Source organism: Phyllostomus discolor, chromosome 1 (assembly GCF_004126475.2).
Source record: "Phyllostomus discolor isolate MPI-MPIP mPhyDis1 chromosome 1, mPhyDis1.pri.v3, whole genome shotgun sequence".
In the NCBI taxonomy this organism is placed as follows: Eukaryota; Metazoa; Chordata; class Mammalia; order Chiroptera; family Phyllostomidae; genus Phyllostomus; species Phyllostomus discolor.
Window position 1 is genome coordinate 85,386,049 of NC_040903.2, and position 17,868 is coordinate 85,403,916.

General features: G+C 39.9%; 1 protein-coding gene across 2 annotated transcripts in view; it reads left to right on the forward strand.

The window, feature by feature from the left end:
• Positions 1-3,264: 3,264 nt before the first annotated feature.
• PPA2 (inorganic pyrophosphatase 2) overlaps positions 3,265-17,868 on the forward strand; it is an 83,107-nt gene continuing 68,503 nt past the window's right edge. For both annotated transcript variants that reach the window (XM_036025740.1, XM_028506612.2), the window contains exons 1-2: positions 3,265-3,637; positions 17,772-17,836. In XM_036025740.1, the coding sequence (XP_035881633.1) occupies positions 3,280-3,637; positions 17,772-17,836 (423 nt within the window). In that variant the 5' untranslated portion in view covers positions 3,265-3,279. The remainder of the gene's footprint in view (positions 3,638-17,771; positions 17,837-17,868) is intronic.

Genomic DNA, 17,868 nt, shown 5'->3' on the forward strand with positions numbered 1-17,868 from the left:
GTCCTAGCAGTACTACTATTACTTCTTATCATTGATATTATACACTCTCAATTCTGATTCCCAAATACTTCAGTAAATTGAAGGGAATGAAAGATGGGAATATAAGTGATTAACAATAAATGAAAACTTAATAAAATTCATTGTTTCCTTTGCTGAATGCCTAATAACCTTAGTAACATTTTCAAGATGTAATTTATAAAGTAACAAATGTCAATATTTTTTAAGTAAACATTTCATATTCTAAAAATGTTTAATGTTATTATTACTGGTTTCTTCAAATCAGGATGCACATCTCTTGGTGGCAGTTACCAGTAAGACGTTTTGCCAGAATTGCGAAAGCTCTCGGCAAGAGGGCCCTCAGAACTATCTGTTAGATTCTCCCAACAGGTAACTGTGCGAGTGTTAGGAAACAGAGAATGGTGTTAATTTGAAGAATACTCTGGGGGAAATTCTCTTCGCCATTTCCTAAAGAAGCTATTTTTAAGCTATTGTTTTTAATATCATGAAGCAATAACATGTCTAAAAATCAGATACCTGGAATATTTTATTTTATCCTAAGACTCTGAGATCTAAGATCATTAGAATTAACCCACAACTTTGTCTTATCAGGATTTTGTCTTGTTGAGACATCTGAACTTCAAAGGTTAATAGAATTAAGCTTTTTTTTTGTTTCATAAGAAAACAATAAAATTACACAGCCATTGTGATTTATGCACAAAAGAAATTTCTCCCTTTTGTTATGGGAAGGTTTGCCTTAGTCTGCCTTATAGTTTAGCCTAGTCAAGTGGATACATTACAAAGCCGCCCCTGTTGACAAAAACATTCTAGATCTATAGTCTAAGCAGAATCAAAGTGGGTAGTGACAATATTTCCTAGAGATGTTTTCTGGAACTTGGGTAGGACCAGTCCTCTAATTTTAACTGGAGATTTAAATAATAAGTGGAGATGCTGAAAGAACCCAGGTGCCCAGTACAGACGAATGTGAATCCCTTTCACAACTGAAGTAGAAATGTATAGTTCTCACAGACCTCTCCATGGAAGTTGTTCTATAAGGAAAGAAATAGACACTCGTGGCAAACTGCTGACTATTCTCTAATATTCACTTCCCCTTTCCTCTGTAGTCGTATGGCTCCTAATTTTTATTTAGGCCCATGGCCACCCAGAAAAAAGGCTGTAAATCATGGCCAATAGACTAAGTTCTGTTTATTGGGATGAAAGTAAAAGTGGTATACTCAATTACTAGGATGTGTTCTTAAGGGAAGGAGCACTGCCCGCACCCACCTCCCATTTTTTTAATTCTTCCTTCCTGCCAGATTAAATGAAGATGTGATGGTTGGAGTTGTGGCAGTTAATTGGAATTATAAGGATTACTTTAGCAGTGGTGATCAAACACATCAGAGCAACAGGACAGAAATAACTTGACCCCCTCATAGGATAGAGCCCTGTATCACCTACTTCCAGAATTTGTTGATCAAAATTCTGACCATTGCCTAGATAAAAGTACTATTTTCCCTATATAAAGTTATATGATGGCTATAGAGTCATTTTAGCAAGATTTTTTGCTTTCATATTGTTGTGAATAAAGCTTTAAACTAATTTTTAAAAATTGTCCATTTTGTTAACATTAATAACCAGAGAGTCTAGTTTGTAGCCATGGAACAGAGAGAAGTTAACTAGTTGAGACGGGGATCAGATGTGTAACTTTGGTTTAATTACTATAAATTAGTTAATATAATCTATATAACATGTTTGTTTTATCTTGCAAGAGCCAGGATTTTAAGTAAGAATCATATTTCTCATGAATTTATGTATTCCCTGTGCTTAATAACATTTTTATTACAGTATTTTAAGAAATTATTTTAAAAATGCCTTCTCTCTTTTTAATCCGAGGATATGTTAATTGATTTCAGAGAGAAACATCAATGTGAGAAACATAGATTGGCTATCTCCTATATGCATCCCTACCCGGGGGGATCAATCCTGCAACTTAGGTATGTGTGCTGCCTGAGGATGAACCCCCCACAGCCTTTGCATGTAGGGGACGACCAACCACCCCAACCAAGTCACCTAGCCAGGGCAAAATGCATTATTTTTATTTTTTTCTTTTTTAAACCCTCACCCGAGGACATGTATTTATTGACTTTAGAGACAGAGAGAGGCATCAATCAGTTGACTCCCATATTCACCCAGACTGGGGATAGACCCCCACAACCTAGGCATGTGCCCTGACTGGGAATTGAACCAACCACCTTTTGGTGTACAGAACAACACTCCAACCAATTAAGCCACCTGGCCATGGCCAAAATGCCTTCTTTTAATTAAAACCATTTCACTTAGGTTTTGCAAAGATCACAAGTGTGCTTTTTTGGGCTTTCTGTAGAATTGCTACTCTTCCTGTTTTTACTTTTGTAAAGTAGTAACTCAAATATTTAATTTTCTTTAAAAGTTTTAATTTCTAATTTTAAAAAATCTTACTGCTTTCTTCAAGATTCTCTCACTCCAATTTATTGAAAATTGATCTTCATGTCTGACAACAAGGTCATGTGATGACCTTGAGAAGGAGGAAGCCGTTTGGACTGGACCAGAGAAGAATATGAGGAAGTGGAGGTCTTGCCTATGCACAATCGTTCCACAAGTATTTCCAAAAAACTGATAACTAGAATTTCATATGCTAATAAGAAAGATTTGGTGAGAATGAGTTCCAGGAGCAATTTAACTCAACAATGGTACCATTATTAGATGCAAGGCATGGAGCCAGATGCTGAAAGTGTACTAAATCTTGAGTCCTAAAGGTTTGGCACGTTAAGAATCCAAAGTGAAATAGGGAACATGATAGGTTCACAAACATAGGTATAGTACCAAGTGCCAATAGGAAGTGAAAATGTAAGAAAAGGAAGGACGTATCACCTTTACTTGGGTTAAATGAGAACTTCACGGAGGGGATGTGAGTTCATCGTTTTTGCTCTACAAATAAATCAGTGTCAAGATTGAGTCTTCAAAAGAGGCCTAATCACTGTGTTAATAATAATGTTTTTGTGGGCGTTGTATGCTTGTGGCCCACACTGGGCAGGATCTAGAACAGTGCCTGGCGCAGAGTAGTCCCTCGATATTATATTAAAATAAAAATAATATGATAGTAAATATTGACTGGTTGAGTGAAGGGATGCATGTATGCATTAATACATAGCGGTGAGCTATTCAGAGCGGTGGATACTGTCTTGCTCATCTTTGAACCCCCAGCTCTCTTGGGGGTGCAGTGTGCATTACTTGGGCAATTCGATGAGCGCTCTGATTTCTCAGATCCGAGTCTCCAGGGCCAGCGTGGCCCTGGCTGGGGACTTAGACCCTAGCCCCCGGCAGGGAATGACGACTCCGGGCGGTAGGGGGCGCCGGCGCGCGGCCAGGCGAGGCCCTGTGCCGCCTGGCTACCTCCCCTCCAGGAGCCGTACCGCCCGCGACGCCATGCAAGCGCTGCAGCTTCTGCTGCGCACCGGCTTGGGCTGTCACGCGGGTGCCCCCGTCGCCACCCGCCTGTGGAGGGTCGCGAGCGCAGGCCTCGTGCCGTGCCGCGCCATGACCACGTACCGCACGGAGGAGCGCGGCCAGCCCCCGTCGCCCGGTTACCGCCTCTTCTTCAGTAAGTAGCTCGCGCGGCTCGGTGGAGGAAGGTCTAACAGGGGCTACCCGCGCCGCCTTCCTCCCCCTTTTGGCCCCTCTGCGGTGACCACCTGCCTGCAAGGGAGTGCCCGCGCCAAGCCACTGCGGCCGCCTGTGAGGTGAGCAGCGGCCTGAGTTCCCAAAGGCGGAGTGCAAAGACGCGGGGTGTTAAGGCCAACCGCCCTTCCCGAGGCCCCTGGGCCGCCCCGCAGCCATTAGCTCAGCCCCGGTGGCTGTCTCTGGTTCACGCAACTGAGTACAGAAAGGAAAGGCGCGGAGCCCGCCCTCTCGCTGCGCGTAACGAAGCTCCTCCTCGGGAGGGATGCTGGCAATTGGAGAGGCTGGCAGAACTTCGGAGAGGTCTAGTCCCACGGCTCTTTGCTGGGGGAACTCTCAGGATATTCTCCCAGAATCCTGAATTTACACTCAGAAGTTTATGCCTTCAATGAAATCCACGATCAAGAGCCTCTTTGACTGCAGGGTAGCCCCTCTCCCCTCCGCACATTGAACAGACCCAAGCCCAGAGGGCGAAGGACGCTCAGGGCACTGAACTAGCCGACTAAGCGGGGTAGGACCCAGGTCTCCGTTTTTTCACAGCACCTAGGTACTTCATTGTGGAGTTAGCTGTAACTCGAGAATAGCGAGGTTGGTTGAGTTGCCTTCGTGCTTCACTGACTCCAGAGCCCCGGCTATTGCGGGTGTGGAGTAGTTTATTTCCGTGAAGTTGGTCTTGCTTGTATCCTCCATCTGTTAGGATTACCAGCTCTGGAGTTTCAGACCTAAACTCTAATCCTGAGTTCCTCTTACCTTTGACCCCGGACAAGTTTCTTAACTTGTTAAACCTTGGTTTTTCTCATCCATAAACTAGAGCTGTAAGAATTACTTGGCACACTGTATGTAAAGTGATGAGTCACAGGGTCTAGAATATAAGATACTATTTAATCCCTGTAATCATTATTGATATCTGTAATTTATAAAATATTTGCACATACCCTATCCGAGTTTAGGATTGAGGACTACTTTATGGCAGACAAAATTAAGCTTGCCTAAAGTTTTGTGATTGTAATGCAACTGGTACTAGAATTCCCATTGTCTTCAAAATTGGTTGCGTTTTCCCTCCATGCTACATACATACTCTTTTTCATCCTTGTTTGGTCAAGACTGATCAGGTGGACAGGACCCCCTAAGAAGAAGTCCCAAATTCTGAATGGGTTGTGTTCCAAAAGGTTACAATGTGATGATTACTGGGAACTGTTTTTCATAGAAACAATGTTATAAAATGGCAGTTAGATTTGTAAACAGATAAAAGCATCTGCAATGCATGATACCCGTGAAGGTATTCTAGCTTTGCAATAAGTACAGTAATTAGTAATAGACAAAAATAGTTAATATTTAGGAAGTATGCTCAGCACCGTTAGGGGTGGCATTGAGGAGATTTAATTATGAGCCCTGTTCTTAAGTTTCATAACTTCAGTATAATTAGTTAAGGAGGATATAATATTTTGTTTGAGTGTTAGTTGAGGAAAAACTGTCCTGAGGAGCCTGGAGCATATGGCATAAGTGTCAACCACTGGCTTTGGAATGGGGCGTCCCAGGCCTTAATCCCGGCTCTGCCATAACCTCTCACTGTGTGCTGCTGGGCAGGTGGTTGCTTCATTTCTAATCTCACAGGGCCAGTTTCTTTAGCTGTAAAATGAAGAAGTTTGATCTTCAAGGTCCTTCTCAGCACTGATAATCTTGGAAGGCACTGGATGAATAATCGATATTCTAACAACCTCTATTGAGACAGGCCTCTACAGGGCATTTCTCAGACTGTATTGTACATTGGCCCCTCACTGTGGCTTCTCCTTTAGCTAAAAGTGTAATTCAGCCTCATGATTTTTCTGTAACTAGAATGCCACAAATATTATTTTTCATTCAGTTGGGACAGCAGAAAAGAAGAAAAATAGTTTCACTGAGGTAAATGAGCGAGAATTGGAAGAAGGGGAGTGTGGTTTTTTTGGAATGGGGCCAGGTGGTGAGAGAGTAATTGGAAGGTAGGTTGGGTTATACAATTCCTGAACTAAACGCCAGATGGCATCCTTGGCCCAGGACTGTCTACTACTCTCTGGAAGGGGTAGGACAAAGTGAAAGGAAGCCCCATTAGGGTAAGGGGCAAGGGGGAAAGCAATAAACAAATTGCTCTTTATAAAGATGGTCACAAGTGGGATATTTTTCATTTTGGCAATGTCTGTGTGCAGCACTAGGGTGCAGTTCTATCTAACTTCAATGAAAAACATGAGCATAGCAGTACTTGGCTGAAAAGTGTTGTTCAGTGTTATTAAAGTGGAATCGTTTTCCACATTTCCAAATATATCTGAATATTAGTGCAGTGGGAATTAAACCGTTTTTGTGCATAATGTCTGTGAATGGTTTCTCTGCTGCCATTCAGAAGAATCAGAATGATGGATGCAATACGTTTCCCACCTTTTAATTGGTGTTGGACTTTATAGAAACAATACTGAAGTAAGAAGACAAGATGGCATAGGAGGAAGAGCATCCTGCTGGAGTCATCAGGCCTTCTTGGGGCCAGCCCTGGCCCTGTTGGTAACTTTCTGTGTGGCCTCAGTGAGTCACTGAACCTTCCTGTACTCCATTTTATTAAACCATGGAAAGAAGAGATTGGACTGGAAATGATCATTTTCCAAACTGTTCTTAGTGGAGCACAAGCATCCCAAGGGATGTTATTAGGTTTTCTTTAAAAAAGGTCTTCATGGTGTAATAAATTAGCGGAACACTTCCCATTTTATTGCCTTCTTGGAGGGTCATAATGTGTCTAATAAAGTTCTGGGAAATTCTGATGTAAATTGTCCCAAACTTTTGAACCTTAGAGCCCCTGTTTCTCAGAACATTTGTTAGCATCTTAGTGACTCTTTTGAGTTTCATGGACTTCAGTTTGGAAAGTGCTAAATGAGATAATTTTTGAAATTTTCAGAAGCAAGCATGTTGTGGAAACACAATTCTAGACTAAAAGTCAAAACACTTAGGGTTCAGCCTGGTTTGACTATCTTCGTTATCTGAAGAGTGGGATAGCACTAATGGGTGTACAGAATTGACGTGGCACCTGAGTGAGACTGGGTATGAAGATTATCAGTATCTCACACATGGTAGGTACTTAATATGCGATCTTTCTTTCCCCATTGACTTTAAGACATAAGACCAAAGTTCTTATTGTTACAGTCTGTCAAAGGTGAAAACAATGGAATGCAGATAAAATTGAATATTTGGAATCTATTCCAATTTATTAATTCATAGGTCTCAGAGTTTTTGGTTTGTACTGCCCGGCAGCCTTGAATTAATTGTGAAATCATAATGCATTTGTACATGTTTACGTGAGATGTGAGATTGCATGTCAGTATTCCCCTTCGATAGCTTGTGTATTTTTGTTTGTATTTTTCATTGATATCTTGAAAATTTACTATTTTGAACTTTTCTCAAAGGATGGGGAGATGCTATGCTTTTCATAATTCGGATTTTTGTTACTGTGGGGAAGGCAGCGGTTCACTCACTAAATCAGTGCCATGGATGATTGCATTTATTAGTGTGGAGATGAGTCATGTAGTTCTTTAAGAGTGAATTTGTTTTATCATTTATAGTAAGTGTATGCTTATGTTGAAATTACAATAGGTTTTCTTTTTTAGGTACATCATTCGAGCAGTAGGTGAAATCTGCCATTGAATGTACCATATATTTGGACCTAATAAATTTTCCTGTGAATAATCTATAAAACATGTGTTTCATCTTAAATAGATGAGTTCCTGTAACGTTATTTTAAAAAAAAATGTTGGCCCATATTATAGAAGTTGAATTGACACAATAGAACAAAATTGTTATTATGTGAATATAGAAAATTATATTTATTTGGTTTTTGTCATTAAAGTTTCCAGTAAAAATCTCTATAAGTGGTTTCAATAATAATATGCTACAGTGTGTTGGTACTTGGCATACATAAGGCTGTTGTATGTATAAATAAAATCAGATACAGGTTTCTCATTTTGTTTAATTTTCTCACTTGCTAATACAAATAATAAACTTTTCATCGACTTGCTTTTATGAAAGAAAATATATAGGTGACTTAAAAATGATAGAATAAGATTTTATTTCAGTCCAGTTGAAGAGAGAGTTTTGACACTTTTACATTTATAAATGAAGTTTGTTGGAACACAGCCACACACGTGTTTTTACTACCTCCAGTTGCTTTGCGCTACAATAGTAGAGTTGTATGTTGATTGGCCTGATAGAATTCATTAGGTTATGGAGAAAACTGTACTTGAAAAACAACAACAAAAATAAAAGTAAAAAAAAAGAATTAATTAGGTTAGGCCTAGGGATGCAGCCTGGTTTTCGACAAGAGTGAATGCCTAGACCAGATGCCAGGGTGCTGTAATTGTCTATCTTATCTCCCTTCTAATAAATACCCTATCAAAGTGATAGTAAGTGATAAAAAACATACCCCTAGAACAGCAAATAAGAAGGAACCATCAGATGAAAAACAGATGGAGGTTTGGTTATTGATGAAGCGGCGCGGCAGAAGGCCCAGCTGAAGCATCTGTGCTGAGGTGCTGTAGTGCAGGAAGGAGCCGGACCGATGTGCAGGACATCAGACTCTGGATATGTTGATGTCACAGGAGAGAAGGCGAGAGCGATGTGGAATAGCAGGCAGATATTTACCATGTCAGCCCCAGGCCGAGGGAAAAGGCTAGTTCCTCCCACAGAAAGTGAGGGAAGTGTTTGGGGGGAAGTCAGACACCTAGACATGAGGACGTCATTGCCCAGCAGGGCCCTCTGCATTCTGTCACCTAGGAGATCCCCCAGACACAGCCACTTCCTGCCTGTCCACGCCCACGGGACGCTGGCCCTGCAAAAGGCCTCTCCCATGTATGTGTACTCCCGTTCTTCTAACCAGGTTTTTAATCTGTTACTCTTATATATAAACCAAAGAGTCAAGCATCACCTTCAGCCAGGCCTTCGTCACTGATGCTCTCTTCCAGACTGCTCTCATCAAGGCCACATGTTACCTCCTTGCGACAAATGTAATGATCACTTTTAAAACCTTATGTGACCTCAACAGTACTTTTCACAGTTGATCAATTTCTCATCCTCATGTTTGCCTCTGGGACAAGACTTTCTTAGTTACTGTATTTTGATGGCTTCCTTTAGCAGTGTCTCCTGATGCATCCTTCTGTGCTTTCACACTTGGACCTTTGAAATTGAAGGCTCAGTCCTTAGCACACTCCTCTCTCTGTTCTCTTGGTCAGGGGTTGGCAGAGCTCTTCCCTGAAGAGTCAGACAGGAGGTAGACTGTGAGCGGCCCTACAGTCTCCATTGCAGCCAGTGAACCCTGCTATTGTAGCGCAAAGCAACCAGAGGTGGTAAAAGCAGGGGCCTGGCTGTGGTTCGACAAAACTTTACTTACAGATATAAAACAGGCCGTGGGCTGTGTTTGTCCTACAGTCACTGACTTTTGTCATTACTCCCGGTGGCCCCATTCAGTCTCATAGCTTTAAATGCCATCTATGATTCCCAGACATTAAGCCCCAATCTCTTCTTGAACACAAAATTTACGCTTCCAGCTTTCCACTTGGTATTCCCACTTAAACATTTACAAAGCATCTCAAGGTTAACATGTACAATCCAGAAATCCTGACACCCCCCCCCCCCCCCCCCCCCGTCAAACTGTTCTCACTTCTACAACTGAAAACCTAGGAGACCTTTTTACTGCCTCTTACTTTGACCCCACATCCAGTTCACTAGTCTCTTCCTTTAGCTCTGCTTTTAATGTATCCAGCAGAAGACAGTCACGTCCCTCCACTTCTGCCCTGCCACTTTATCCATATCATCATCATCCTTCACTTGGCTGGTGGCCTCCTGCTTCCTCCCTTCCTCCCTGTAGTCTGCTTTCTACACAGAAGTCACCTTGATCCTTTTAACATGTAAGTCAGGTCGTGTCCAGACTCAGCTCAAAACCCCAGTGCCTTTCCATTTCACTCATTTCACTTGTAGTATACAAGGTCCTGTGACCTAATATTGGGCTTCCTCTCTGCGTTCGTCCCTCACTGCTCTTCCCTTTGATCCTGTCTTCCAGTTGCCCTGGCTGGCCTCCTTGCTGGTTCTCAGACATGCTGTGCCTCAGCACCTCTGTGCTTGGTATGTGCCTGCAGCGGCCCTCCCTAGATGTCCGCTTGACCCACTTCCCACTTCATCCAGCTCTGTGCTGAGTGTTACCCACCAGAGAGATCTTTCGAGGCCTTTCAATATAAAATAGTATCCCCTTCCATTATTCACTCTTTTCTTGCCCTGATTAGTTTTCCTTTATGCTGTTTATTGTACCTCGTGTGGTAAAAACAGATTCATTTCATTGCTTCTGTGTATCCTTCCCCCATGAACATAAAAGCAAGGGGGTTTGTGCTCTTAAGAGCAAGGGGTTTGAATAGTTTGTACTTAAGACAGTGTTTGGTGTAGTATTTATGTTCTGTGGATATTTACTGCATGAACAAATTTATGGAGACCTTATAAATCAAATGGGAAAAAAGAAAGTAAAAAGAAGAGAACTTGAATTTGAAAAAGTCAAATGGGTGTTCTCTAAGATTTTAGAAGCTATTGCATCCATTGAAAAGTAAGAGGAGACTATGCAGAGAAGGCAGTCAAAGAACAGGAACACTTGGAAATTAAAGTATGGCTGTTAAGACAGAGAACTTCGTAGAAGTTGTAGTGGGTTGAATGGTGTTCTGTTGTTTGAAGCCACAAAGTTTGTAGTAATTTGTTATGGAAACCTAAGAAAATTAATACAGAAAAGATAGAATACAAAGTAAAGAAGCCTACCAGAAAGTTCAAACAAAGTGTCAGGGAAGAAAAAGAGGTAGACAGAAGAAGAACAGACACTCAATCTAGGAAGCCCAATATTTGGCTGATAAGAATTCCAGAAAGAAGGAACAAAAAGAATGCAGAAGAAATTATCAAAGAAACAATGAAAGATATCTAAGAATTTAAGAACCCAAGTATTCTAAGTCCCAGACACATAATTGGGAAATCTCAGAAACCTGAGACTATAGGAGGGTCCTGAAAGTCCTGGGTAGGGGGCAGGGAGGGAGGGAGAACAGGACCCTTGAAAGGAGTGAACTCTAAGTTGGTATCTGACTTAGCAGCGGCACTAAATGCTTGATGACGGGGTAATGCCTTCAAGGTTCTGAGAGAAAATAATGTTCCACCTAGAATTCTCTACCCAGACAACCATTGACTGAGAGTGAAGATTGAATGAAGACTTTGGACATTTACCTGACATGCAGCCTTTCTTACAGAACACAAGTTAGGGACGTGCTTCTGTAAAACAAGTTAGCAAATCAAAGAAGATGAATGCATAGGATCCAGAAACAGTAGGTCTTAGCTGGAGACCAAAGAAGAAAAGTCTTAGGATGCCAAGCAAGCATTCAGTCCAGACTGCAGCGGGAGGGCAGGTTTCCAAAGGGAGCTAAACGGCAAAGAGAGAATTCCACAGTTTTAATGGTGGCTGTGAGGCATTAAAACAATTTATATATATGATTATGACTCACAATGGGAGAAAGATAATTAGAAGCACAAGTCAAAACAGAAGCTGAACAAGAAAGGACATTTAATTTTAACATTCTACTCGGCTAAAAATCAACACATCAGCGGTGCTTGCTTTCAAACTTTCCTGAGCAGAAGAGTTATTTGGGGTGCTAAAAAATAGAGGCATTCAGATTTTTCTCCCTAAGTTTCGGATTCACTAGGATGAATGAAATCAGGGTCCAGAGATCTGTTCCACAAACACTTCAGATTTTTCTTATCCTTAGAAAAATTTTGGAAATACAGTTGACCCTTGAACAACACTGGGGTCAGGGGGGCCAACCCTCTGCATAATCAGAAATCCATCTGTAACTATCAACTCCCCCAAAACTCTACTGATAGCCTTACAAATAACATAAGCCATAGACTAACACATATATGTATGTTATATCTATTAAATACTGTATCCTTATAATTAAATAAGCTAGAGAAAACAAAATGCCACTAAGAAAATCATAAGGAAAATACATCTACAGTTATTTATTGAAAAAAAAAAAAGACCTGTATATAAGTGGACCTGCTCAGTTCAAAGTCATGTTTTTCAAGAGTTAACTTTGTACTAACAGGAAAAGCATAGAACATTCAATGTTAGGTTATAGAACATTTTGTCAGCCTTGAAATGAAAGTATAAAAGTGCAGGAGTCAAAAATTAGGAATGAGAAGAATGAGGAAAGGGGTAAAAAACTGATCAGTAGAGTCAAATATTGTATGTGTTTGGTAGAACAGAGAACATGGAGCTATAAAGTATCCAGGTGAATCAATAGAGAATTTAGGAGGAATAGTTGGGATCAAGTGAACTAAACTTACCTCCCAGAATTGGAATCAGTAGATAATTTCTAAATACATTAGTTAGAGAGATGAAGATGAGCACCAGACCTAAATAAATTAAAGAGGTGAAGTGGGGTGCTCCGGTAGAATGGTATTGGAGAGAGGTGGGTACTTTCCTTTTTTTTAACCACATACATGCATTCTTTTGTTTAAGTAACAACAAAATAGATATTTGGAAAACTAAATTGGCCACAGCTTGGTTTCAACTCTGAAGACACAACTCGTCAGAGCTTTAGATAATGAAGTTCTAACCTGAGATTTGTCACTGATTTACTGGGAGTCTCTAAAGCAGGCTGTGTCCGATGTGAGCTGCAGTTCTGTTACCGTCACAGAGGGACGTGCGTTGCTGCGCAGTCTGTTTCTGTCTCCATGGCTCACGTGTGTAATATGGATTACCCTTTCATTCGATAGAGGATCAGGATGGATAGTGCATATCTTTAAATCCACCTTTAGAGAATCTTAATACTTTAAATGGAGCATAATAGCATACTAATAGCACTGACCCCAGAAAATGTTTACTGGAAGACTCTCATTCTTCTTTTGTGCATTAGGTCAGTGATTAGCTCTCTAATTGTGCCAAGAGGATTCTTTTCTTTTTTTTAAAATCTTCATCTGAGGACTTGCTTATTGATTTTAGAGTGAGGGGGAGGGAGGGAGAGACAGAGAAAGAGAAACATCGATGTGAAAGAGAAGCATCCATTGGTTGCCTCTTCTAAGTGCCTGTACTGGGGACCGTTCTCATACATTCCGGGACTGGGAATGAACCCATAACCTTGGCATGTGCCCTAACCAGGAATCGAACCTGCATCTAGCTATGTGCCCTGACTGGGAATTGAACTGGTGACCTTTTGGTTTATAGGACGGTGCTCCAACTAACTGAGCCACACCAGCCAAGGGAAGGACTCCTTTTTCTTTAAGTTTGCTGGATGATGTGCTCCCTCTGATAGAGTCCATGCCCTGTCTTTGCTATGAGTACAGCTCTGTTTCAGCACTTTTCTATCCCAGCACCTAGGACATTTCCTTTCACTTGACTAAATTGTACATTACTTATTTGAAGAACATAGAAAAAAATTAAGTTTCCAAGAAATTGATTGACTCTAATGAGCTCAGGAACTAAAACTCAGGCTCTTGGCCTCTGTATTCATTGCTCCTGAGATCTAAGGCCACATTTTAATTTTATTTATCCAGAAATATTTTTTATTATTACATTTTTATTTATACTATTTGGTGCCCCTAAATATATGGTTACCTGAGTGAGACCATTCACTCATTTATACTCTTTTTACCTTCCAAAATGGCAGTTAGAAAACAATTTAAACATCTATTGCCATTACCTTGATGTTTAAATGGAATATAATTTAGATCACAATTTAAAGAGCAGTTCTCACAGACCTTTAACTTTTACTGATCACAGTTTAGTCTAGTCCTGTTTTCCTCAGCCTTGAGTAAGGTGCACTCAACTTGCACCCTAAAAGTTTGTTGGGGCTTGTCCCCGGTTAACAGGGACATTGGAACTTTAGGGAAATATAACACCAAATTCATGTACTAGTGGTATCATTTACTCTCTAGTACAAGGGCAGCTCAGCGATTTTGTCAGGTTTCCTATACTGCCTTACTTTTAATAGTGAATTTACCTGGTTTGTGCAGCTTCCTGAATTCTTAGAGCCGAGATTCCTGTTAATTTCCATCACAGTGTAGGTCCCAAGTATAACAACTAAAGTAATCTGCTAAAGCAATTATTTTCAACCTTTTTCATCTCAGGGCACCTGTAAACTCATTATTAAAATTCTGCAGTGCACCAAAAAATATATTATTTTGCCGATCTGACCCCCCCCCCCATAAGTATAACTTTGATGCACTCACACCTGACAGCAATTGTTGTGTTGGCTATTGTCATGTCTTAATTTGACAGTCTTAAATTAAGGGAAAGGAGGTCAATGCCCCTGACTAAATTGTCAGCTATTGCATGTTTTAAAAATTATTGCAGCACACTGGCTGTGCTAAAGGATTGAATTTTTTACTCAGAATTCTACCTTACCTTTGAGACTTAGAGCAGAGAAAAGAATTACAGATAAATGATTGTCCTTTGGAACAAGAGCTTCTGCCATTTATATTTTCTTGGCTCCCCTTTATTTTTTTGCTCCATATTTATTTTAAAATTACATACAGTAAAAGTTATTAATTTCTGTGAACAGCTCTGAGTTTTGATAGAAATATGTTCATTTAAACACCATCACAGTCAACATACAGAAAAGTCCATCACTCCAAACAATTTCCTTGTGGTCCCTCTAAAGCAGGGGTGTCAAACTTTTCACCTGGACCCACATCAGCCTGGCAGTTGCCTTCAAAGGGCTGAATGTAAATTTAGGACTGGATCAATGTAACTACTCTTTAGCAGTTAAGCGAGAGCTGGGTAGAAACAAGGTGTCAGGCTGGATAAAACAAGGTGGAGGGGTTGCCCCTCGGGCCTTGTGTTTGCCACCTGTGGTTTAAATAGTCAGCTCCACCCTGTGGCCTTAACATCTCACAGCCACTGATATGCTCTTTATCCCTACAGGTTTGCATTTTCTAGGATGTCATCTACGTGTAATTGAGTCTAGCTTCTGACACTTGGTGAAATGCATTTCAGATTCATCCAGTTTGTTGCATGTATCAGTATTTCATTCCTTTTTATTGAGGACATATATTATTGAGTAGAACACCATTGTATGGGTATAACTGAGTTTGTTTATTTATTTGCCAGTTGGGTATTTGGGTCGTTTTCAGTTTTTGGTGATTTTAAATAAAGCTGCTGTAAAGACTCAGAGATTTGGGGGTAAAAACAGTTTTTATTTCTCTTGGTTAAGTTCTTAATAGTAGGATTTCTGGGTCATATGCTTAACTTTATAAGGAATTGCCAAACTGTTTTCCAAAGCGGCTATACCATTTTCAGTTCCCACCATTTTCTTTTAATGGAAAGTATGTAAAGGTGACCCACTTAAGTATCTTGCTTATTTGTAGAAAAGTAAATGGTCATGCCACAAACTGATAATTTTTGTTTCTTGTGTTCTTGTGTTGCTCATAGGTGACTTTAAAATTAGGCAAGAAGAATTGGAAATATGATGATGTTTGAAAAATAGGTTTTTTGGGTTTTTTTTTTGTTTTTTAGATGCAGCCTTTTAACTGATGAAGAGCTTTATAGCAAGAGTTTCACAGAGTTTGACACCTGTGCTCTTCTCATCATTTCTCTGCTTTGTGCTTACGTCCTCCTTTGGGGGTTACCTTGTTGCTAGGGTGTAAAAAGAAGCATCATACTAACAGTTTGGAGGGGAAGATAAAATAGTAACAGTGAAGTTGTGATTATGAAACACAGAGTTTATTTTTGTATTATTATTTATTCTTGCATTTTTCCATACAAATGATTGTAAACCTACTTTTGCCCACCCTGTATTTATTGAATGCCTACAAATTGCTGGCTACTTTTCTGGATGGTGGGGATCCGCAGAGAGCTAACTAAACAACAAAACCTCCTGCTTTTAGGAACCTAGTCAAGTGGTAAATGCTAAGGCAAATGATACAGCAGAGAGGAGGAAATAAAATTTTGGCGAAGCAAAGGCCATTAAGTTATTATATGCTTTGATTTTATTGGACTGAAGCCAGGGCTTGTTTGTTTTTTTAAACAGCTATTATTTTTGAATAATTTTAGGTTTGGCAAAGTTGCAAAAATAGTACAGAACTCCAGCATATCTCTTACAACTTCCCCCTAATGTAGCATCATTCATTACCACTGTGCATTTGTTAAAACTAAGAATATCGGTGCATACTATTAACTGACGTCTAGGTTTATTTGATGTCACTAGTTTTTGTACTAATGACATTTTTCTGCTCCAGGATCCAGTTCCGGATTCCACATTGCATATACTCATCATATTTCTTTAGTCTTCTCCAGTCTGATAATTTGTCAGTGTTTCCTTTTTTTTTAATGACCTTGAGATTTATAAAATAGTGCTGGTTAGGTATGTTGTCGAATTTCCCTCAGTTTGCATTTGTCTGATGAATTTCTTATGATAACTGGTGGTGCGGGTTTTTGGGAAGATTACAACAGAGGTGAAGTACACTTCTCAACCCAGCATTTCAGGAGGCGCATGCTGTCAACATGACTGATCACTGGTGATGTTAACCTTGGTCACTTGGTTATGATCACTGTTTGTCAGGTTTCTCTACTGTAACGTTTTTTTCCTTTTCCATATTCTATTCCAGGGTTGTCAAACTCACTGGGGGCCACATCAGCCTTGTGGTTGCCTTCAAAAGGGCTGAGTGTAATTTGAGGACTGTATAAATATAACAAATCCTTAACAGTTAAGCGAGAGCTCAGCACTGCCGCCAGGTAGAACCAAGGTGCCAGGCCAGATAAAACAAGGTGGAGGGCCTTGTGTTTGCCACCTGTGCTGTATTCTTTGGAAGCCAGTCATTGAGACCAGTCACACTGTGGCCAGGGGGGAGGAGCAGGGCTAGCTTTACTCTTTGGAGAGGGGGACATCTGCATATATTGTTTGGAGTTTTTCTATAAGGAACATTTGTCTCTTCTGATTTATTTAGGTAAATGTATTTGCATTAGTGTGGATGTATGTAGATTTCTTTTCTGCATTGGTTTCTAGTCCAATGCTCCATTATTTTATTTTGTTGCTCAGATTGTTCAACTTTGGCCTTGGGGAGCTCTTTCAGGTGGGCTTCCATTTATTTTTGGCATGCCTCCAACCTTTTGTATTTTGAGCACTTGGTTGATTTCTGGTAGAACAGGATGCTTCAGGCTTATCTTGTGTGCTCTTTGCCCCAGCCTCAGAACCAGCCCCCTTTTCAGGAAGCCCTAGTTCTTTTTTATTGGAGAATAATACTTAGAAACCAAGAGTTGGTTACTGAGTATACTCATTGATATTGGGAAGTCAGCCAGTCCTTTTTCTATTATTTTAAAATCTTTTTTAAAGTCTAAATTTGAAAATTATGCCACAGAGGTAGCCGGGAATTATAAAGTGAAAAATTTCTATGGCTATATTAATCCCAGCTTTTTGAAACAAATACATTTCAATAAAAATGCCTGTTGTGTTATTGTATTTTATTTAAATAATATATACTTCTAAAAGTATTTAAAATATACATTTCAGTATGCAATGAAGATGGTTTCTGGTATTAAAGCTTTTTTTCCCCTTAAACTTAATATTAGCATCATTATCACTTTGGGATATGAATTATTTGGTTTTTATTTGTGTAGGACCTTTAGACCTTCATTCATATGGATTGTAGGTGGAAATTGGGAGTTTTGTTGTTCAGTTTCTCAGAGGGATGTTGACATCAATTTTAATCCAATTCGCTTAGTAAAGACTTTTCAAAATGAGATGTTTCATATTTGGGGGTTCAGTCTATTTCAGACATTTTCTGCTTTGGATGTTTAAGCCACAGGTATAAGTAATGATTTCAGCAACCTAAATATGGTTTATTTGGTATGTATTTTTTTGTGTGATTATATTGGAACATATTTTAAATGATGAATTAAACTTTATATTGGGAGTTAAAGTTAATTTTGAAAATACTTTTAAAACCTTTTTAAAGTTCAAAGTGGATAAAGATATTTTTGCTCTAAAGAATGGGATAGCTCATTGCTCTAATTGTTTTCTTTTCCTTTCCAGAGAATGAAGCTGGTCACTATATTTCCCCCTTTCATGATATTCCTCTGAAGGTGGACTCTACACAGGTATTGTTTTAACTTGTTTTGGGGAGGAAAAT